Source organism: Neospora caninum, chromosome Ib, assembly GCF_000208865.1.
Source record: "Neospora caninum Liverpool complete genome, chromosome Ib".
Lineage (NCBI taxonomy): Eukaryota > Apicomplexa > Conoidasida > Eucoccidiorida > Sarcocystidae > Neospora > Neospora caninum.
The window spans coordinates 1,556,760-1,578,507 of record NC_018386.1 but is presented as its reverse complement, the minus strand read 5'-3'; the positions used below and the strand labels follow the sequence as shown (position 1 = coordinate 1,578,507).

General features: G+C 56.5%; 3 protein-coding genes across 3 annotated transcripts; 1 reads left to right on the top strand and 2 right to left on the bottom strand.

Moving 5' to 3' along the window:
• Positions 1 to 819: 819 nt before the first annotated feature.
• NCLIV_004270 (putative protein kinase) lies at positions 820 to 9,002 on the bottom strand (the record flags this gene model as incomplete). Its single annotated transcript, XM_003879929.1, has 11 exons — positions 820 to 956; positions 1,408 to 1,715; positions 2,147 to 2,330; positions 2,870 to 3,136; positions 3,705 to 3,902; positions 4,515 to 4,999; positions 5,339 to 5,547; positions 5,843 to 5,994; positions 6,430 to 6,680; positions 7,329 to 7,689; positions 8,198 to 9,002. 11 exons carry the CDS (start codon positions 9,000 to 9,002, stop codon positions 820 to 822), a joined length of 3,357 nt encoding a protein of 1,118 aa, XP_003879978.1.
• A 2,915-nt stretch (positions 9,003 to 11,917) lies between these two features.
• On the bottom strand, positions 11,918 to 14,661 carry NCLIV_004260 (hypothetical protein; the record flags this gene model as incomplete). The annotated part of the gene is made up of 2 exons (XM_003879928.1): positions 11,918 to 12,523; positions 12,982 to 14,661. 2 exons carry the CDS (start codon positions 14,659 to 14,661, stop codon positions 11,918 to 11,920), a joined length of 2,286 nt encoding a protein of 761 aa, XP_003879977.1.
• A 2,188-nt stretch (positions 14,662 to 16,849) lies between these two features.
• Positions 16,850 to 19,890, top strand: NCLIV_004250 (putative nuclear RNA binding protein; the record flags this gene model as incomplete). The annotated part of the gene is made up of 4 exons (XM_003879927.1): positions 16,850 to 17,102; positions 18,277 to 18,689; positions 19,073 to 19,453; positions 19,816 to 19,890. The coding sequence occupies 4 exons, from the start codon at positions 16,850 to 16,852 to the stop codon at positions 19,888 to 19,890; spliced, it is 1,122 nt and encodes a 373-aa protein (XP_003879976.1).
• Positions 19,891 to 21,748: the final 1,858 nt, after the last annotated feature.

The window sequence follows — 21,748 nt, the reverse complement described above, 5'->3', positions numbered from 1 at the left end:
TATCCAGCAATGTGTACAAAAGAGTTATAGTGAATTCGGGGCCCAGCTGGGAGACACCAAACGTCGCTTGTTTTTCTCTTTTATATAAGGAGGAGTTAGTGCCCGCACAAATATTGGAGGAGAAACCGGCCTCCGGTTTTACAGAGGGGGGGGGTTTTTGGATTTTTTCGGCAAAAAAAAACAAGCTTTGGACTATCCCCCATTTTTTCCCTTTTTGTGCCCTCAAACCTTTTTTCCGGCTTTTCTTTCCCGGATCATTACACGGTTACATTCTCCTTTCTCCCACAGTTTTTTTCTCTCCAGTTCCCCCCCCCGTTCACCCCTTTTGTACTCCTTTTCCCTATTCAGGGTCTTTCTCGGGTGGCTCCAAGGTTTTTAGCTGGTCTTCCCCTCCAGGCCGGGCTCCGAGAACGGTACCTTGCACGGTTCCCCTCCTTCTGAGGTGCCCACGGGTAGGGGTTTTCCTTCACACTTCCGTCGCCTCCACAAGTCTTGAAAAAACCGAAAAACGGAAAGAGGCGCTCCCTTCAGAAAGAGGACTGCAGAGGTGAAACGTTCCAAAGAGACAAAGGAAAACTCTCCAGGGGCAAAAGAGGGCCACAGACACCCGGGAAGAAAGTCTCGCATGTGGTTCTTATAACTTTAAACAACGGAAGCCGGATAGGAGCCCCTGGAGCGAGAGAGGAGAGCAAACAGAGAGAGCAGTAGACTTCGCCGTTATGGCCAAAGAAGAGAAAAAGCCTTGGGAGAGGTGAAAACGCAGGAAACAGAGAAGAGAGGATACAACGTCACAGACTTGCCGTCACGCGTCTTCGGCTTTCAAAACGCACCAGGGGCGCAACCCTCGTGCGTCAGAGAACAAAAAACGGCAAATGGTGATTTCGAAACTTTCCTCTCTGCAGCGCAGACGCAAAAGACGAGAAAAAAGGCGACGAGACGCAGGGCGCTTCGCAACGCTCCGCAGAGGATAAGGGCGACAAAAACAGAAACGCACAGAAGGCTCCAAGAAGCTGCAACGCTCTTTCTTGCTTTCCCCTTCGCTTCCTCTTTGATGCCGAAAGAGAGAAACACACCGCGCGTTCCGTACCAAGACAGTATGCACACTGCGGCCATACTCATCTGCCCCCCCCCCCGTTTCCGTCTTCGAACTGCTCGAGTTCTCTCCAATTTGTGCCGCGGAGGGTCGGAATGAGGGAAAGCGATCGGCACCTGTCATGTTCTGGGACCCGTTTCTTTGGTTCTCTGCCGCAACCGAGAGTTCTGCATTCTCTCGGAGTCCTCTCGCGCACGTTCTTGCTCCCCGTCCCCCCATCTCCCCCCTCTTGCATCTTCTGTCTCTTTTGCTTTCTGTCTCTTTTGCCTTCTGTCTTCTGTTCTTCTCTTTTCTCCCTCTTCCCTTTTGCTTACACATTTTGGCGACGTAGGTGAGATGCGTGTTGCGAACGTAGTCTTGCATTTCCTCGGCAGAGAGGCCAAAGACGCTGGGAGTGGCGAAGTCCCAAGGCAGTCCAAAGTAGTTGGCTTGCGAAACGTCTTCGAGTGAGGAAAAAACCGCGTTGTAGAACGCCTGCGCGTTTGCCGCACGAGGCTTTTCTCCCGCGAGAAACTGCTCGTAGACTTGCTGCGTGTCTTTCCCGTGCCGCTTCAGCGCCACGCGCAGCGCCTGGCGCGCGAGACGGTCCACAGTCGCCCACGCTATGAAGCTCTTTGTAGTCCTGCAGAAAGCCGAGACGCGCGAAACAAAATCCACTTCAAAAAGAACGAAGCGTGTGTCGTGGACGCACGCTGAAGCGAGGGAAACAGCACAGGGAACAAAAATGGATCGAACCCAGGAGAAAAACGCACAGGCATGTTAGAATGTGTTAGAATGAACAGTGGGGATACAGAAGGTCTGACAGCTTTTTGAGACGAAGCAGAAATAGACAGCCTCGCACACACGTACATACATACGTAAACACAAACATACACGTATGTGTATGAATATGCGTAAAGAGATATACAAACAGATGTACAGATCGCTATACGGAGAGGTTCACGATTATATGTGTTATGCGTATAAACGTTTGTGTGCTTGCCGAGCAGTGTAGATACTTTATTACTGAGAGTTTGTCTCCCTCTCTTGCGAGTTTTCTTGCAGATCAAGTACCTGTGAGTAATGAACCTTCCCATCTCGCTGTCTTCGGGGGGAGAAAATCCAAGCTCGGCTCGGACCAGATCGAAGATGCGGGCCGGCGGGTCTTCTGCGATCAGTTGCGTGTTCGAATCGAATCTGTAGATTGCCTCGATCGCTCCCTTCACTGCCTTTGCGATCTTCTGTTCCACTAGGAAAGCTGGACGAAAAAACACGTCGCAAGAAGCATTGCCTCTCACCCCCACGCGCGTGAACGCGTGTGTGTTCTTCGTCCCTGTTCTCTCTCTGTTTCCCTCTCTCCTCTTCGCCTCTTCTCGTCCAAGGTCGCCGCGCGTCTCGCTATCACTCGCCCCACACACTCCACTGAAATAATCAATGTACCGCCAAAAAACGTTTACACCTCTCTTCTCTCGCGTCCTCGCCGTTGTTTTTTCCGCCCCGGTCCCGTCCCTTCTCTCCCTCTCCCATCAACGCTCACCAGACGTCTCTACGTCGAAACGCCCCTAGAGAAACGCACATCTCCACATGTTACGTACACTCGCATCTCGCTTTCTACACACATAGTACGCTACTTATATACGTTTAAATATATATATATATATCGATATGTATAAATATGGATAGATATATGTGAATGTGGGCAGAAATGTCTGTGTATGTTGACAACATATATGGTCCTTCCGAAGTGTGTTCTGTAGATGGCGCTTTCTGTTGAATTCTCTTCTTCCGGCGTCTTACTTTTCCTCGAGTAGACGACTCGGGTGACGAGAGTGCGCAAGCCTTCGAGAGACACGCCAAAGGCGATGTCGACTAAGTCGGCCCAGGCTTCTTCCGACGTGGATCTGTTTCCGGTGAGCGAATCGCGCAGTTTTCGAATCGTTGAGTCGACCTCGTCATCCGACACCTCGATTTTCAACTCTTTCCAGTCTTTCTCCTTCGCAAAAACCTCGAAAGGGAGCGGCGCGACGGCCTCCGTGGCCGCTGTGTCAATGGGCTCCAAACGTGCTGAAAAACGGAAAAACCCGGCCGTGCGAAAGCAGGAAGTCAGTCGGCGAAACGCGAAAAGGAACCAAGTAACGCTTGCCTGTCTCGAGTCGCACAGTCTGCGCGACAGGAAAAGGCGGAGTGGTAAAAAGAGCGCGAAAACGGAACCACGCCATGAGGCGACACCGGAGAGACACCCCAGGATCTGACGAGCGGACGAAAAAACGAAACACAACGGGCTGCCGCACGGACACAAGAGCAGCACACGTGTCTATCCCGCGTCCTTTTTTCGCCAGGGGGCTGGCGCTGTACCATTTGGCGCCTGCGTTTTCCACAGACAGGAAAACAAAAGTGTGGGAAACGAAACGGAACGAAACGGTAAAGAGAGAAGAGAGTCCCGTCGTGTGCAGGCGTCCAGAGAAGAAGAATTCGTGGCGCCGTCCGGCGGAGTCTTTCGAACTTTGAATCCCCGGTTCGCTTTGAACCCTTTTTCGCTGTACTGTTTGTGCGACCTTCGCCTCCGCCCTGTGCTGTTCACGTTCTTCCCTTGCCTGGCTCTTCAGAGGAAGGTTGCGTTTCTTTTTCTCACCGAAGTCGAGCAACGCACGGGCTAAACGCCAGTAGCTCTGGGTGTTGTCTCGCGCGGCGGTGAGAGGTTCCAGGCGAAGGTACAACAACAGAAACTGGACGATATGAAGTTCTTGAAGTTGCTTGAGTTGATTTTCGCGCCTCTCCGCATTTGCGCTGGACGGGACGTCCCGCAGGAGCTTGTCGAGCATCGTGAACGCTGCAGCACCACCAGACACAGCGCATGCGCGCGAGCGCGGGGACGACGCAATTCACGATGGAAAAAAGACACGTGCGTTCATTCGTGAGAAGAGCGCGCGCAGACGCGCTCTTTGCGAAGAAGCTAACGTGCATGCAGACGCCAGCCCTGGAGCGGGGGCGTGGAGCCGCCTTCCGCCCGAAGGAAAGGCTTCGCGCGCGCGCGCCGCTCCATGCATGCGGGGAGGGTTACACGATTGCGAGGAAAAGCGATCGAGACAGATCCTCAGAGTCTCCTGGACCGAAACCACGAGGCGCCTCAGAAGCCACAGTCACGGGGGAAAGGAAGGAGAAACGGTCAAATCGCGAACCAAGAACAGGCGGGGTACCACATGCAGATCTATAGACATAGCCATGTGCAGACGTGTGTACGTACACGCGCAGGCACATGGAGAGAGAAATCTGAGCAGACGTGTGTGTGGCGTGCGCACGCAGCTATGGGGTATGTCCCTGAGCCTGTTCCGAGGACGCGCGCGCGCGCGCCGTCGCGACAAAGCAAGGCCACAGCCCTGTCGATGGGGAAAGTGTGCGTGTGTGTGTTTGCGGTCGTGCATTTTCCCTCTGAGTTTTCTACCTTTGAACACGAATCTCGCGTGGCGCATGCTGACGCGCGCGGCCGGTTCAGGATCGGCCATCTGGCTGAGTTTCAGTCGCAGGAGGAGGGGCATTCCGGTGTGGTACAGCTTCTCGACTTTCCCTCCCACGGCGAAGCAGGTCGCGAGTGCGTAGATCGTGTCGGGTTCGAAGATCCGCGGGCCGCTCTTGCTGGCCAGCCGCTGGAAGGTGAATTCTGTACCACTCTTCAAGGTCGGCTTGATGCACTTGTTCACCCAGGGCAAGTGATTGCGGAGTTCCGTGGACGCGGTCCAGAAGAACGCGAGCGTGAGGGCGAGCGCGTACACGTCGAAACTCGGCCGCGCGACTAAGCCGCCAGAGACGCGCTCCATCTCGGGGGCCATGAAGGCGAGAGTGCCTCGCAACACCATCTCGCTGTGCAGCAGTCCGGCCATGCCGAAGTCTCCCGCCGCCACAGACAACCGCGCAGGACGCCCGTTCGCTCTGGGAAGAGACGCAGAACAGGCGTTTGCGGAGCGAGTGGAAAAGATGCATGCAGCCTCTCGGGTTTCACGCCGCACAGCGGACTGTGGCTGTCCACGCGGGGGGAGGGGGAAACAGTCGCGCTGGAGACGTCGCGTGGAAACCAAAAGTTTCGCATTCCAGGCCTACACGAGGGGAGCGAGAGGGGAGCGAGAGACGAAAGCGTCTCTTTTCCGCGCTCGACAGAGAGAATAGATTGCAAAAAAAAGCGAGGCGCACGAAAACCCGCGACCTTGCTGGCCAGCTGTCCTGCAGCGCCGCTCAGCGTTCTCTCCCTTTTTCGTGTTGATGTGCGCTTACGCTGGAAAGTATTTGTACAGAAGGTTCGGGGGTTTGATGTCAAAGTGGCCGAGGCTGTACAGGTTCTGCATCACCACGAAAGGCTTCACGAGTTTGGAGGTGAGGCCGAGAAGCGCCTCGCGAGAGGAAAAGATCTCGCGCAAAGGCACGTTGCCCGCAGCCTTTGCGTTCCAGCCGTCCAGCGCGTATCCCGTCTTGTCGACCTTGGGCTGTGGAGAGGCGAAGAGAGAGAGAGACACGAGGCATGGAACAGGCACCATGCAGTCAAGCAGCGAATTGCGTGCAACGTTTTCTCGAAATTGGAGCTTTTGAAACAGACGAAGAACACAGGAGGCAGAGACGGAAAGGATAGAGAAAAACCGCCTCCTCGCGCCGACCGAGAAAACCCGGTTTTTTCCCTGTCTTTCGCTGGGTGTTCTGCTAGGCAGAGGATCGCGAGTGCGAGTGTGTGGTATTTAGTGAAAGGGAAAAGCACTGAAAGCGCAAATTTTAAAATGGCTTCACCTGAAGATCGCCGTCAAAAAGTTCAATGAGGAGCGCCCAGTGATTCACGCCCTTTTTGTCCTTGACGATCACACGCGCCAGAGGGAGACTCCAGTGATTCTCTTCGAGACCGATTTCTGCATACTTCGACGCCTGCGCTTCCTGCGTCGCCTCTGAGGAGGAAACCGGGGAACACACGGCACAGGGAACGGGAAGGAGACCGCAGATTGAGAGAGAGAGAAGCCGACAAACAGGAAAGCAGGCAAGCCAGGAACCCCAACCTTGCGTTTTTATATACGTGGCGCAGCACATCCCATACCAAGAGGGAAGAGCCTTGCACGTGCACTCTTTGTGTCAGAAACCCGACCTTCATTGTGTGTTGTCCGCCAGCACCGTGCCTGTGCCTGTGTGTGTGCGTGTATGAAAGTAGAGACAGGGGTGCTCAGATATGTATAAATCTATGCTTTTTCACCAGGTGTAGATACGTCTAACCCGACATCCTTTGCTTTCATACAGAGAGACACATGTCTTCGGATATAGAAAAATAGGTGAAGATGGATGCATGCATGGCGGTCGTTACAGAAACCCACTTTGAGGCAGACACTTACTCGCCAGAGTCGTCCATACACTTGCGCGGTGGGCCTTAATGAACTTTTCCATTTGGATGAAGATCGTGCCTGTTTCCCCCACTTCCGTGTAGAAGCAGTTCGTGTTGATAACCGTGCGGAGTGCCTTGGCCTCCTTCAGAACGGTCTCCACAGTCAGCGATTCGCCAAAGGCTTTAATCTGTTCCAGGTCCAGTTTCGGATCCGCTAGTCGAATCATGTCCTGGAACGACGGACTCGAGATGGGGAGAGATCTGAAAAGAGGCGCAAGCGGTTGGAAGGAAGTGCGGCACGCGTTTTCTAGACGGCTTTCTCCTTTCGTCGGAGTTACTCAGTTCGCAGACGCAGCTGTTTCTTTCACAGACACAACATCTCCTTATGTGTTTACACTTCTCTACGAACGACGCCGGAGAGACGCGCCCGCCCCCCTGTGTCTCTCCGCGCAACGCGAGGCCATCAATCTTCCACTGGGTGGTGTCTCTCTCTCTCGAATGCAAGCGCGCAGCTCGCCGCATGCATTTGCACAGAGAGATCGATCGGATGCAGGTCGCTTGCCCCTCTCCGTAAATATCCATGCCTTTCCTTCGAAATTCACACGCCCACGCATTTCATACAGACAGAGATGGAGACAGAGAGACAGACGCATATCCACATAACCACAGATTCCGAAACAAAACGCGAAGAGAGGTGCGAACTGAGATGTCCATCAGATGCGGCTTCGTGGTGTCTCGGTGCGTCTCACATCACCACGCACCTCTATGTATATGCTTTTATATAGATACACATATATATATATATATATATAGTTACACATATAGATATATATATACAGATGTATCTGTCTGTTTTGTTGTCGCAGATGTGTGAGACGATTCGTTTTCTTTCCGGCGATGTACGGTTACCTGATCTCGGATTTGATTGCTGTAATCGTGTCGGGGTCGGTGTGTTCGGCGGAGGGTTTTGCGCCCTCGTCGATCGTCTCGAAGAGGTTTATCAGGCCTTTTCGTTTCAGCCAGAAGACTTTGACTGCGAATTTTCGCCCGACAAAGTCCTTCGTCACGGCGGTACATGCAGGCTGCTTGAGCGGAAACACGCGCCCGAACGTCCCGGCTCCCAGCATGGGTCCAAGGACATCCCAGGACATCTCGCACAGAGGCAGCGCGTACGCCTTTCGCACTTGCTCCTCGCGCGACGGCAAAGAGGGCGAGGAAGTCGGGCGAACGAGGCGCGGAGGATTCAACTCGGAGGCTGAGGCCGCTGAGCCTGACGCAGAGAGACCAGAGCGAAAAGGGGAGAAAAATCCGAGGTGAGAAACGCGGAAGAAGAGTGAAGAGACACATCGGGGAGACAGGGCGAGAACGGGGATACAGCGAGAGCCGACGAAAGCGAAAGGGTGAGAACAGCCGGGGAGAAAGCGAGAAGGGTGGCGACGTGGGCAGAGGAGAACACAAGAAAGCAGGAGACGAGACACAACGAAAAGGAATGGAAGAAAGAAAAGAAAGGTAAGAAAGGGAAGAAAGGGAGGAGAGGTGACAGGGTGGCATGTGGAGACGGACTGGAAACGGCAGAAAGAGAGAGAGAAGAAAAGAAGCTCAAGACAGAGGAGCCGAGAGGCACGAGCCCATATGTGTGTGTGAGACAGGCAAAGAGGATGGGCAAACATGCGTGGGGGAGAGGGGAAGGCGCGCGGCCGGGAAAAGAGAATGGGTCCGGTTCAAAGGAAGAACGTGGGGCGCGTTTGTGAAGAAAGCTTCGCTACGCGTTTTCTCACCGAGAAACGCGAGCGCTTTGTCGTCTGCCTTTCCATCTGTCCCGTCGCCAGAGGGTACACCTCCACCTTTCTGCTTCTCTGTAAAGGCTGCTGGCACCGCGTGCATCAGCCAGTCTGACGGACGCGCCGGGTTGGGAAACGAGAACGAGACAAGCGAGGAAGAGGAAGCAGGAGAGACGGAAGACGAGCGAAGAGAAGAGGCAAAAGGCAGAGATGAAGACAACGGGGACTGGCTGTCCGGGCGTTCTGTCTCTTCGTCGCTTCCGCGAGAGTCTCCCGTGTCGGTTTCAGGGACTTCCGCGCTCACTTCCGGTTTCCAGAGGCCTCTGGACTGTGTGCGAGACAGAGCCACCAACCCGGCTTCGATGTGCGCGGCGTCAGCAGCCGCCAAAGACGAGGAAGCAGCCTGTTCGGAATCGGCAACAGGCAGGTTGAGATTTGATCGAGCGACTCGCGAGTCGGAAAAGGAATCCACAGGCGCACGCGCACGCCTCCGCTTGTAGGTTTGGTTCCAGTTTCCTTCAGGCTCGGCGTGCAGGTGTCTGTCGTGGACACCGAATTTGATGGCTTCGTTCGCCACCGGAGTCAGCAGGAGCAGCGCGAAAAGAAGGAAACGCGAGACGGACGAATGCAGACGAAAGGCACAGGTCGGCGAATCAGACGAACAAAAGGAGCCAAGAGACGTCGGGGAAGGACGGCGAGAGAGAGACGAAAGCTTTCGAGTCGAGCAGGACCGCCTCAACGGCGAACTCGAGGGCCAGCGTCCTCGATCAACCCCCTTCATCTTCACATAACGTTGGGGCATCGGCAAGTGGAAGCCTCCGTGTGCTGGGCGTTTTCTCGCGTGCATGTGCTAGACTGCAAAGCGTAGCCTTCAGCAGCTCCCTCGATTGCCAAGAACCTTTTTCTTGACACCGGAGACTGCCGACAAGAAGCGGAAGAAAGCACGCGCGGCGACGAATGCGTCTTCTCTTTCTCGCCACGCGAACGAGGAAGTGAGGGCGCCTGCCGCCTCCTCCGGAAAAAGAGTGCGGAGAGACCTAGTTTGACAGTTGGGAAACGAACTCGGGAAGAGGCATGTTGATAGATGTCTCGCCGCAGCCTACGAGGCCTCCGCAAGGAAGGCTGGGGCGGGCCGAGAGGAAAGAGGAGAAAGAGAGGGAAAGCAGAAACGGGGATTTCATTGAGGGCGTCAGTGAGGCGAGACACACTGGTGGGATCCCGGTGGAAGCCGGAAAAGCTGCAGAGATGGGTGTCGAAAGCGATGCCGTAGGCTGAAGCCGCACGTCCGGGTCATGGAAATCTCGAGAGAAAACGAAAGGAAGGCGGAGTGTTTAGGCACAGCGGCCAGTTCTCGTGTCAGGGCAGGAGCCGACAACGAAGCGACCCTTTGCGCACAGACCTGAAAAACGAGAAGGAAAACGCAGAGGAAACCTACGAAGCGCCTCGCTCGAAAGAGATTCTTCGAGAGCTTCAGGACGACGGCGACACCCGAAGACGCGAGTCCACCGCCGGTTGCGCGCGCGACCGTCGGCGGGGAGAACCTCTACCAGAGAGCGCTCTCGGTCCGAGCAAGGAAAGACAAGACACGGTCAGCGAGACAAACAAATCGCTCAGGATTGGAGCCGCGTTCTCTGGCATCAGAGCGGGTGATCAGGACGAAGCAGCAAGCAAGCCCGAGGGGACCGCTTCGCGAGGCCGCAACGACACTTCGGGAGCGACAAGAGATGCGAAGACGCGTTAGCCACGGACACGCGAGGGAAGCGAAATCTGTCAAAAGTTGCCTTTCTCAACGCGTTTTCCCGTGGGGTCCGAGACAAGGAAAGAGGGGCGGAGAGGACGCAACGGCGCCGACGCGGGGCGGCCGCGGTGCCGAGTGGAGCTACTCGGTACAGGTAAAAGGAAACCCGTGCGAGGAAGGCATGGCCCAGGAGATCAAAGTGCGCCAAGAGGCGAGAGACAAAAGCCGCGTCTAGTCCGCTTTTCGGTTTATCCAACGGGGAAGGAGAAGCGCGAAATTCGGGCGGAAAACCCCGGAAAGAGCGAGTCGCCACGCATCCTGCAAGGCCATCGCGACAAACGTGGCTAGCCCGAAGGCGGGCATGTCGCTAGCAAGACATCGTGGAGCGTCGCGAAGGAAACAGAAGGCTGAAAACGCACGCGATATGGGCGACTGCGAAAAAAACGAAGGAGTTTCGACCTGAGGCAAAATCGAGAAAAACAGATCCCCACTCTGTTGACCCGCGACCTAGCGGCTCGACTCGTCCAGCGCGGCACCAGCAGGTTGCGGGCCGGATTTTTGAGGGTTCAGAGAGAAAAAAGCGAGAGGAAAGCCAAGGGAGAGATTTGGAAGAAGAGAAAAATGAGTCCGAGAAGATGTCTAGGCGAAAAGGAAACGGCGTTTTCGACGTGCCGAGGCCGAGATGCCACGAGACAGCCGGCGAGAGAGCCGTCGGACCTGTTATTTAGCCAGCTGAGATGAACGGAATTTTTGTTGGGCGTTGCCGTCGGACTCGCGATCCGTCACGTTTGGTTGGAACGAGACATTTTCTTCAAAAAAGGGAGAGGAATGGGTCACAATCTGCCGTTTGCCGCCTCGATACCTGCACGGAGAACCTTTTCCGCCAGTGTCTGGGTCCCAGCCGTTCCCTGGCTGTTTAGGCGCTGCGCGCGGCTTTCTCCCTCCGCAAAGAGTGGCAAGACACGGCTTTGCGGCGGTACACCTGGAAAAGCGAAGAAGCGGATGGCCCCTCGGGGAGGCGGCCTAGTTGACCCAGACGCCTTCCTCCCGCGCGATCTCTGGGGGAGAAAGGCAAGAGAAAGAGCAAAAAGAAGGGCCGACAAATCGGCCTTGAGATTTCCAGGTTCCACGCACAGTTCGAGAACTCGAACGACTCGCGCCTCTTCCCGCATGCCCCGAGAGGCGGCTCCTCCCGAGTGTGTGTATGTCCTGATCTCTGTGATCGTTTCTCCCCTGAACGAGCGAGAAAGTCGGCGCTTTGACGCTCTCTTTCGCGTCGAGCGCAGCGAGTGAAAAAACGCACGCGACGCGCTCTCAGTATACCAACGGGGCAAGGTATGCAGGTTGGGGCAGCCTCGCGAAAAAACGAGGTCAGTAACAAAAACCCCCAATGACAACAGTTTAAGTCACTCAGTCGTGAGAAAAGACAGAATCTGCACAGAGCGGCACGGCCGTGCCCGGCGAAAGTCTCCGAAAAGCAAACACGCCAACAAGAAGACTTGACGGCAGGCGCCCCTCGAGGCGGCTTCCACAAACCCCAGCTGGAGTGGTACCACGGATAGAGGGAGTCCATACTAGTGTAGTCAAGGAAACGATGTTGCGGCTCACGCTGACAGTCGAGATCGAAAAACTTTCCCTGGTTGTGGAATCGCGTACCGAAGAGAACACGAAAACCTTTCCTTGAGTGTGTGTTGACAAGTCTCCCGCTCGAAACCCCAGAAAAGGAAAACTACGCGGCACATGCCAGTGATTCTTGCTCTTGATTGAAGAGCCACACTCCTAATAAAGCGGTCCTGGGGGATTCTGCTTATAGCAAAGGAGTCTCAATTTTCAGATTCTGCGAGTCTGACAACGACTATGCTCTTCAGACATGGGCCATTTCGCCCAAGTGCGATGAACTGCCATGTCGCTAGAAAGCACGAGGATTCAGAGAGCGTGCAATGAGGTGAGGCGCGGTGTTTTTCGCGAGGCTCCGGCTCTTAGGTCGTCGTCTCCTTGCGCCTTTCAAAGACTAGCAAATGCTGCCACGAGACATCTCCGGCCGGTGTTTCGGCAAAGGCAGCGTCAAAAATGGGAGGCAGTGCCGGCGTGAAGCCCCGTTCCCCCAGCCAATCCGCAAGATCCGTCAAGAGCGCGTTGGGAACCACCAAGTGGGTGGGCAACTCTCGGGCCTCGAGAGGCACGCGGAAACGATATTCGAGGCATTTCCCAGGGTTCGTCGAGATCCGCTGCTGGCGTTTGGCATCTCCGAACCATGAGTTCACGCGCGGATCGCTATTTTCGGCCACATCGGAGTACGCGTCAGACGGCCTTTTGTCCGTTCGCCTGGCCGCAACGGCCTCGGTCTGCGTGCGTGGAAATAAGGTATCCAGAAAAGCAATGCGATCCTCTTTCTTTCCTTTCCAGAATCGCTGTTGCCAGTTCATCGGCAGACCGTCGTCGACACGCGGCGAACAGTCTAGAAACCCCATCGGGATTCGCCGGTGTACGTGTGAATAGTACGGCAGCTCGTGACAGGAAGTCAGAAAGAAGACCGAGGCAGTGTCAGGCAAGGCCTGGAGATGCGTCACAACTCGCGAGGATCCCTGGAAACAAAACAGAAAAAAACCGCGCATCCAAGTGACTCCAGGCCGCTTTTTCTTTCCGTCAAGGCCATCACACGGTCGGGGTTGTGGCCGTGACTTGGGGGAATCACGCAGAAACGGTTTGTGGAAAGAGAAGCGCACGTCTCCACAGACGCAGGCCGCCAAAACCAAAGGCTGAGCGCAGCTACCGCAACGCCTCTTGAAAGCTCTGTAAAAGATGTGCTGTCTAGGCGACAAGGCCGCAAGAAACTTGGTGCGCCACTGGCGCACCAAGTTTTTCTCTCGGTCCTGCCGACCACGCCCCCGGTAGCAGACACCCAAGAGAGAGCGGCTAGAAACGCTAGATCTGTGGGGTTCCCGTGTGGGAGTCTCTGCCATATAAAGGCCATCTCAAGCGTCGAAACGGTCCGAGACGCGAGTGCCGCGTCTGGGATGCGCTGCAGCGCCGAAGGTAGTACCATTTGGTGGAAGAAGCCGCAAAGGACCGCTGCGGTGACCTGGACGAGGAACCCGACGCCTAGGCCGACCTGGATCCACTTCGATGGCCTGTAGGGCTTTGAGGCCTCGAGGTGAGTCTCTCCGTCCACAAACGGAGAGGCCTGGAGCTGCTGCGCGACGGCAGTTGGACCCAGCACAGCGCGGGCGACGCCTGTACCGGTGAAGATCAGCAACTGGGGGAGGAAGGGAACCATAAACCGATATTCTTTGTGCGTTGCAGTGGAGAGCAAAACAAGCGCGCAGAGTGTGGCGAGGGCCGTCGCTCCGTCGTCCCGCGTGATGAGCTCGCGTACGAGGCGCGTGACACGCACACCGCGCCTGGAGCGACGGGTTGGCCCTCCGCCGTTTCCCCGCCCTTCCAGTGGACGCCGAAGCGAACACTTGACGGTGCTCCACCACACACACACGCCTGCGGCCAGGAAGGGATAAAAGGACAGGAACACGACTCCGGGTCCCTCCAAGAGGAAATAGTGCCACGGTTTCGCGCCGTAGAATTTTCCAGGGTCCGCGAACAGATTGAACTTCACGAAATTCCATGGCGGGAAAGTGATGAATCCATAGAATAGGGAATCGCACACGAGACTGCAGGTAACGGCCGCGAGCCCAACGCCCGCGCACACGCCAAGGAAACACGTAGGCTGCAGAGCCGAGGCCTGGCCTTCGCTTCCCTCATCGCTGGCATGTGCCTTCAAAGAAGAAGTGCCGCACAGCTGAGCGAGTTTGGAAAGACAAAAGACCGCCCAGAACATCGCCGCGGTCGGCCGAACGAGAACACCTAGCGCCGCCAGGAGCAAGGCCAACAGAAGATACACTTTCGAGTTGCATTCCGCGGGTTTCGACTGCACATCCGAACCAGTGCCGTCCGCTTCCTTGTCTCCGCCCTTGTCCACTCGCGGCGCCTTCGAGCCGACTCTCCGTCTTAATGCGTGAGGGGATTCTGGCCGCTCAGAGCCCACCGCGCGCCGCCTCGGTTCGCCGGAAGCCGTCGGCGCTCCGGCTGCGCGTCCACGCGCCTGCGAAGACGCTCGAGCAAAGAAAACCAGGCTCCATACATTCAAAGCCGCCTCGAGACAACTCGAGTATGTGCGCGGGAGACAGAAGAACTGGAACCAGCTGAAGACGGAACAGAGAAGCACGTAAAACGGTAGAGAATCGGAGTCTGTCCCCGTCCCGCCACAGACACTTCCCCGCTTTGTGCCATTCCGCCGGAAAGGGTACCACTCTTTGGCAAGTTGGTATGTGCCGTAGTCAGTGAAGGCAGCGATGATGCTCTGTACCAGGCGAGGCGAGAGAGCGACGGCAGACGGGCTGTCCCAGCCGAGACGGCCGAGCAGCCAGTACACGCCTGCAAACACCGCAGGGTGTATGATGCTCCGCAACGCGATGCACGGTTCCCATTCCCACGAAAGGAAGCCGTATCCGAAGACAAGGTGATGTGCGACCTCGCTCGATTGCCAGTGTTCGTCCGGATTGAAGGACGACTTCAAAACCACGCCATTCAGAACTCGGTACGCAACCAGCCCCGCGAGGATCCACCTGTCCGCGACTGTCATCAGCCCCTTTTGGAGGCCGCCCGAGCGGCGCCAGACCCCGCGCGACGCTCCTGTGTTGGCGGCGCGCTCCCGCGGGCTTCCCTTCATCTTTTTTTTCTGCTCTTTCTCACGCACACGCTTGCGAGCGCGAGGGATCTGTGGCCCGTCACCAGCAAGGCACGCGTCTCTGCGGTCCAAAGCAGGGCACGCACACACGCGCGCCTGTCGAGCGCCTAACCAGACGTCCTATACACTCCGTGCCCCGTCTGTCGGGAGACGCCACAGCAATCTGTGGCATTATACCACCGCATTCCCCGATCTCTCAGCAAGGGACACGGTTAACGCGGCCGGTAGCACGGACGTTTGAAGAGGCAGGGGAAAGCCCAGAGGCCGCACGGACCGCGGGAGCCTCGTGGTCCATGTGGACGCCCGAGCCCGCACAGCGGCGAGCATTGAAAACCGAAAGTGAAGACAAGACGAAACCGGGAGAACAACAGACGGTCAGAGCCAAGCAGACCAAGTCCACGCGGCGCATGTGTTGGGTCGTGGAGGGATGGGTTCCAGTCCACACAGACAAGACCTAAAGACCTTCCCCCTGCGACAGCGGCCGCCTCCCGTCCACGCGGATGTGTGCACAGGCGGTCACGATCGAGGACGGGTTGGAGAGGTCCGTTGGAAACTCTCACGCTTCCGTCAAAAAAGCGAGAGAAACGAGGGAAACCACGTACCGTCGCCGTGCCGTCTCCTAGCCACGGTTTTCTCATTCGGTTCTCGGGCAGGCCGGAAGCGCTGTACGCCGATGTGCGTGGATGCAGCGACTCCCGAGGCCGACAAAAAGGGGCGAGCCGCGGCGAGGAAGTTTGATAGAGAGGAATTTCGCCGGAAAGACACAGACGAGGAAAAAAGGAAAGGGAGCGGAAGAACCCGTGAGGTAGCAGGGGAAGTTTCCCCGGCGCACAGGACACAGCCGCCTGGTGTGTGTCCGCGCTGGTGTGCAGACAGGGCGGGGAGAACAAACTGGGGCATGCAGGAGAGATTCCGGAAACGAAGCGCTCCTGCGCGTTTCTGGCGTTTGGTTCCTTTTGGGGAACCTTTAGCGGCGGCGATTTCGGGTTTTTGTCACGGCGTGTGTTCCCCCCTGCGTCAGTCGGCTGGCGCCCTGTGGTGCGCCTAGCCCTGCGCTGGAGGCGCCTTTCGATTTTGTGGCGAGTCCTGTCTCGATCAGTTTAAATAGTCCCAGTGGCGGCGCTCGTGTGCCAATATGGGGCAAAGCGTGTGCATGTTCGTTCGAGAGTTCTCTGCCACTGGACTGTCTAAAAAGCGATCTAAAACCGTGCAGTTTCCCGACCTGTTCCCGCGCCTACGAGCCGTCGAGTCACATCGGGCTCGTCTTTTTGCGGAGGAGCGAGATGTTTTGAGCCATCGAGTGGGGAGAGACACGTGTGCGAAAAGGAGTTGCCTACAGCGTTCTTTTCAGCTGCAGAAAGTGGCGGTTGAAAACGCGAGGCTTCGCCCCAGCCTGTGTGCCGTCCGTTCTCATGCCTCAAATTGCGTAGACCCTCTCGCCAGTGTCCACACGATTCGACTTCCGTTCCCCACAAAAGCGTGTACATCGCTTATTAGGACGGTTCGGTGTCGACACTTTTTGGTCTCCGAGCGAAGGAGGGACTTCTTGCGCGTGGTGGTTTAAACAGAGAAAAACACGCCCGCATCTACGCCAAACCTCTTTTCCGGCTTTCCCGGCGCTCAAATGCTGTGCAAATCCGCGCAGTGCGGTCGCCCTCCATGCTGTGAGTTTTGTGATCCGCAACGGCAGAGAGTGTGCCCGAGTCCCGTGGAGCCGCGTAACGCGCGCTCAAGGCAGCCCGATCGGTCTCTCTCTCTCCGTCTCACCCCTCAGAGGGGCGGGTTGGGCATGCGGAGCGCTGTGAGGGAAACGTTCCACAGATTGGAGAGCGCTGAATAAAACCTGGATACAGGCTAGTACACGAGGCGCCAAGTCGAGAGGCAAATACTTGTTCGCTTCTGCTGTCTTCGTCCCATCGTCCTCGCAGGATTTTGCGAGGGGGTTTGCGCGTTTCCGTCTCTTTTTTCTGCCTCATCTCTGCCTCCCGCCTCTTTTTCTCTCGTTTATTGGCTGTTCTTTTTCTGCCGCTGTCGCCTCCGTGCTGTGTTTTCGCGTTGTTTTCGGAGCCGCCCCCCGGGGAGTTTGCGGGCGTTGCGTCCTCGCGTTTTCCGATTCCTCGGCCGATATCTCTGCTTTTTGACGCGGCTTTTCACGCTCCCAGTCTCTAACATGGCACCCCAACGGAAATACTACACGGTTGGCGTGTCCAATAAATTCTCAGCTTTCGCGGACAATGACAGCGAAGGAGGCGACTCTTCCGGTGAGGAGGATGTGATTCTCTCCTCTCCTCCTGCGCCCACAGGAGAGACGCAAAGTACCGGAAAACAGCTGTCCGGGACCAATGCGGGAAGCGGAAAAAAGGCAAACGAAGGCGTCTCCGCGCACCACGACTCGGAAAGGCGTCCCCGAGCTACCACGGGAGGTGAGGAAAAAACGAAAATCGAGAAAACACACAAGGGGCTCGCCGTCGTCGCGCCCCTTCCCCACTCTGTGTCGCGTACGCGCGCGCGCCGCGTTCTTCCAGCTGGCACCAGGGGAAAAACGTGTTTTTTTCAGGGAACATTATCCCGAAAGTGTTCGAACGACGAAAACGGGGCGAGAAACGCGGCAAGGACAACCTCACCTCAATCCCGCAAAGGGATGGAACGCGGGAGTCCCGGAGTCCGACGGGGAGCGCATACAGCCGGGGCGTGTGGTTTTCATGCAATTTTTAATCTTTAGATGCGTACAGATTCCGTTCCTAGTGAACTGCAGATGCCCCTCCTCGTGAAAGTTCCTTCTAGAAGCGGGGAAGGCGGTGAAGGAGTCGGCGGAGAAAGGCGGGGCCGGGCGCTGCTGGTCCTCACTGTTTTCTGGGGGGAAATCGCGATAGTCTACGAACAGGAGGGCGTTTTACTCGCGTCCAAAACGTATCTGTACATTGGCGTCACATGCGTGCTTCAAGGATTGCTCGCGGGCCTTAGTACCTGTGCTGTGTGAATCGGATGGACATTCACACTGCCCTGCGACCGCACCGGGTTGTGTTGTCCCCGCACGTCTATGTAGTGTGTATACGCAAAGGCATTCAAACACGATACAGACGCTACGGCCACATCCCCAAAAGTGGACTTGCTGTCACTTTGCTTGCGTTTCTTTCTTTCCATGCGGCTCTCCCGGTGATGGTCCTGCGTGCCTGTTTTTTCTGTCGCGTGTCGGTGAGGCGCGCGCGCGCCTCTCTTTCCGGCGCCTGCGTTGTCCCAGTTTGAAAGTTTTCTGGCGAAGATCCCCCACTTTCGTGTTCCGCAGAAAGAGCCTTCTCGCGCAAGCGTCGGCAAAACTATTGCCGTTCGCGTTTGTGTCGCGCCTCCGTCCCCCCCCCCCCCCCCCGCCCGCTACTCCACATGTCTCGTGTGCATCACCAGTCAAACCGTTCAGTTGTGTCCAAACCTCACAGAACCCGAGTACGTATGAGGAGTGTAAGCGTGTGTGTATGGGTATGTGTCCGCACATCCGCGTGTCTCTGTGTTTTGGGGAGTTTCGTGGAGTGTGTGTTGCCGTCTTTTTTTCCCTGTGTCCCACGCATCCCCCGTCCACTTTTTTTTGTCGTCTGCGCTCAGGGCGCTTTGGTCGCGAGGAGCAAAGCGGCCCGGGCGGGGTGAACTCTCGCCATGGCGAGTTCGGCGGCCGCGGCCGCGGCGGGTTCCGTGGCGGCAGATTCCCTCGCAGAAACCTCCGCGAAGGCAACGAAGTGGAGAACGAAGAAGAACAGGGTGTCGAGGCCTTCGGTCAGCGACGCAACTTCCGCGGAGGTCGAGGCCGCGGCGGGTTTTACTCGCGCGGCCGGGGCGGCGCTCAGGGCGGCTACGACCGCCACACGCCTGCAGCCATGGGAGGTCGGGATCCGAAGAAGAGCGGCGGCGGGGCACACAACTGGGGCGACGACGAGCGCGTAGCAGCCGCTGGCGAACAAGAAGCTGAGAAGGTGGAAGAAAAGGAGAAGAGAGAAGACGGCGAAGAGGACGAAGAAAAGGTAAGCGAAGCGTCTCACGTCTGTCCTCGCTTGTGAGGGCCACCAACTCTGGATCGGCTGTCAGGAGCAGGCGACAGGCACGCCATCCGCTTGTCGGTTTTTTCGAGGAAAGGCGGGAGAGCGTGAGAGAAGGGGACAGTCTGGAAGGGCAAAACGAGGCCTTCTGAGAAACACCCAGGGGGGAGGGGGGGGGGGGAGATGGGATGTCCCGTCTTCCAGTCTTCAACCGGCCGCGCGGCGCGCGTCACGTGCATGCGTAAAAAAAGAGCTGGAAATGTCGGTCGGTTTGTTCCGTTGTGTACATGACGCTGAAAAGGGGAAGGCGTTTCCGTCTCAGAGTGCGTTTCACGCGGGACATGTGGCGCATCTGTCGTGTCTCACAGAAGGGCGAAGAAGAAGAGGCCGTCGAGGAAGAGAAGAAGGAGGAGGTTTTGGACCTCGAAGCCTACAAGAAGATGCTCGAAGGCAAGCGTCAGAACCTGCCGAACTTCATCAAGAAGTCGAACAAGAAAATCACGACCGACCAGGAACTTGAGGCGGAAGGATACACGTTGCACGTGAAGGAGGGGCGCGAAGAAGAGGAAGAGACCACCTCGGAGGAGGAAGACGAGCACGAAGAACCGAAGAAAAAGACAATGAACGTCTTTGAATATATCCACAACGGGGGCGGTCGCGTCAACCTCTTCCCCGGCCGCAGGAGAGGCCGAGGTGCTGGCCCGTCCGGCTCGCGGGAATTCCGTGGAGGACGAGGCCGCGGTCGCGGGGTGAGTTTCTTTGTGCACTTGAGGACACACACGAAGGATCCATTTTCTGCGGACAAGCACACGCAATCTTCCCACTGGGAGATTTTATCTGTTTAACAGTTCGTGGTAGAACGGCCCGTGTTCCCCCCGTGCCCAGTATTTGACTGCTTGCGAGCGGTGACACACGGTCGAGAAAGGGAAACCGTAATGAACGCTTCCAGCGAATGTGCGTATATATGTGTATGTATGTATGTATGTATGTATGTATGTATGTATGTATATGTTTATAGGTGTGTGGGCTTGGCGCCAGGAAGTATGGGTTAAATGGAGGCCGTGTGCATGTGGAGCAACGTGAAGCTGGAGCGTTTGTGTTTTCTTTGCAGGGAAGTTTCGTCAAGAGCCGTGACGCGCCTGACATCCAAGACGAGCGCGCCTTCCCGACCCTGGGAGGCCGGTAGAGATGCCGCTGGCGAGGGCTGGGCAGTTCGCGATTTCCGGAAGGCCTGCGCGGCCCAGAATCCGGCGTTAAGCGCGCAGTTAAAAGAGGCAAAACACCGAAAGACGCCGTCCTCTCGCGACACCGACTTTCGACGCACACTTTCGGGCGAGGGGCGTGTGTGTACGCGAAAGTTGTGAGTCGGAGAGAACCAGGGTGGCCCCTGTGTGTTTTCGAAGTTTTTCCGTTCTGCGTAGGTGAGATGCACATCGTTATCGTTTTTACCTAGAATTGCCGACTCTCCTTTCTGCTACTCGTATATTGTCCGAACCATGTAAACAACATCAAGCGCTCGCTGCCGGGACTCGAGGCGTCTCGTCGAGAGGTGAAGATCCCGACCCCGCATCTCTGTCTGGGAAAATCGACCTGTGTGTGCATGTCTGTGCCCGCGATATCTGTCCGGACTTCGTCTCTCTATGGAAAAACGAGTGTGTCTGTGTGAGTGTGCGTGTGTGTCTCTGTATGCGAGAGTTTCTGCTCATATCCGGCCTTTTCACCAGATTGAGGCAACTGAGTCGTCCATACAGATACACATACGTGAGAACAGCGAAATCCAGTCTGGCCCTTAAATTCCCGTCCACGGCAAAATTTTTCTTTTGACGCCGCGGGGAAAACAGGTTTTCTTTGAGAGACCAGCCCCGGCGCTGATAACACAGCCGATAGCTCGGCCGCAGTGTGGCCGATCTGTTACGCACGGGTTGCCCACAAAGTGGCGTGTCTCGGAAACCGTGGGAAGGGGAGAAACATTCGAGGCTGAGCAGAGCGAACGGACCCAGGAGAGCCGTAGCGTCTCGCTGTCTCCCTGCCTCTAGCCCACAGGTCTACACGGTGAACGGAGTTTTAGGTTGTTCGGCTGCATTTTCGAGTGGTGTTGCCCAGAGAGAGCGAAAAGCTCGGAATACATACGGGAGGGTTCTCCACGCAGAGAAAAGCGGTCTCGACGGAGGAAAACGCGTGGGCGGCACCGAGTCGTAGAGGCGCGGCCCAACCCTACTCGCACAAGCATGCGGATCACGTAGATGCGGCCTGTCGCGGAGCAGATGTGGGGGAAGGCAACTGAAGCTGGCGTCCCACGGAAAACGCACCAGAACACGGCAGGGTTTTTTGGGTCAATCGGCAGGGAAAAAGAAGCGAAACTCGGCACGAGCAGCCTGGTGAAACGCGCTTCCGGTCAACGAACTGCGCACGCATGCAGAGATGGCGCGGAGATTTCCGGTTTTCGAGGAAGTGCTTTTTTGTACCCCGGAAGGAAGAAATGAGGCAGGTACATTCGACTCAGACTCCACACTCGAGAGCCTTTCTCACGACAGGAAAGAGGGAGTTCCAGCACACCGGCGTCTCTTCTCTGTTTCTCGAGTCGGCGGCATTATTGCCTCCTGGATTGAGGCGCATCTTGTAACTAGGCAGGCTCTGGGCGCGGATTCCCCTTAAATTTACGGTTTCCAGTTGCAGCGGCCTCTGGACTCGAAGGCAGCGTAAGTGTCTCTGCAGCGTTTTTCCTTCAGCACAGCCTCTTGTGCATTTGTAAGCGTCCGAGACGTGTAGAGAAAACTTGCAAGAGGGACCGGCTCTCCCGGATCGAAAACGCGCGGCGACAATGCTACCTTTCTCGAGTTTGTGTCATCTCTGTCGGCCTTCGGTGAGGAAGGAAAACCTCGTTCGCAACATCCACATAGACACCCCAAAAAGCTCCCCAGTTCTCCCCCCCCGAAATCACCCGAGTCCGCCTCGCATCCGAAACGCGCTACTTGAAGCTACATTTTCTCACGTCTGCTCATGCCTCTGCAGAAGGGTATGCGAACTTGGCACAGAGACCTGCG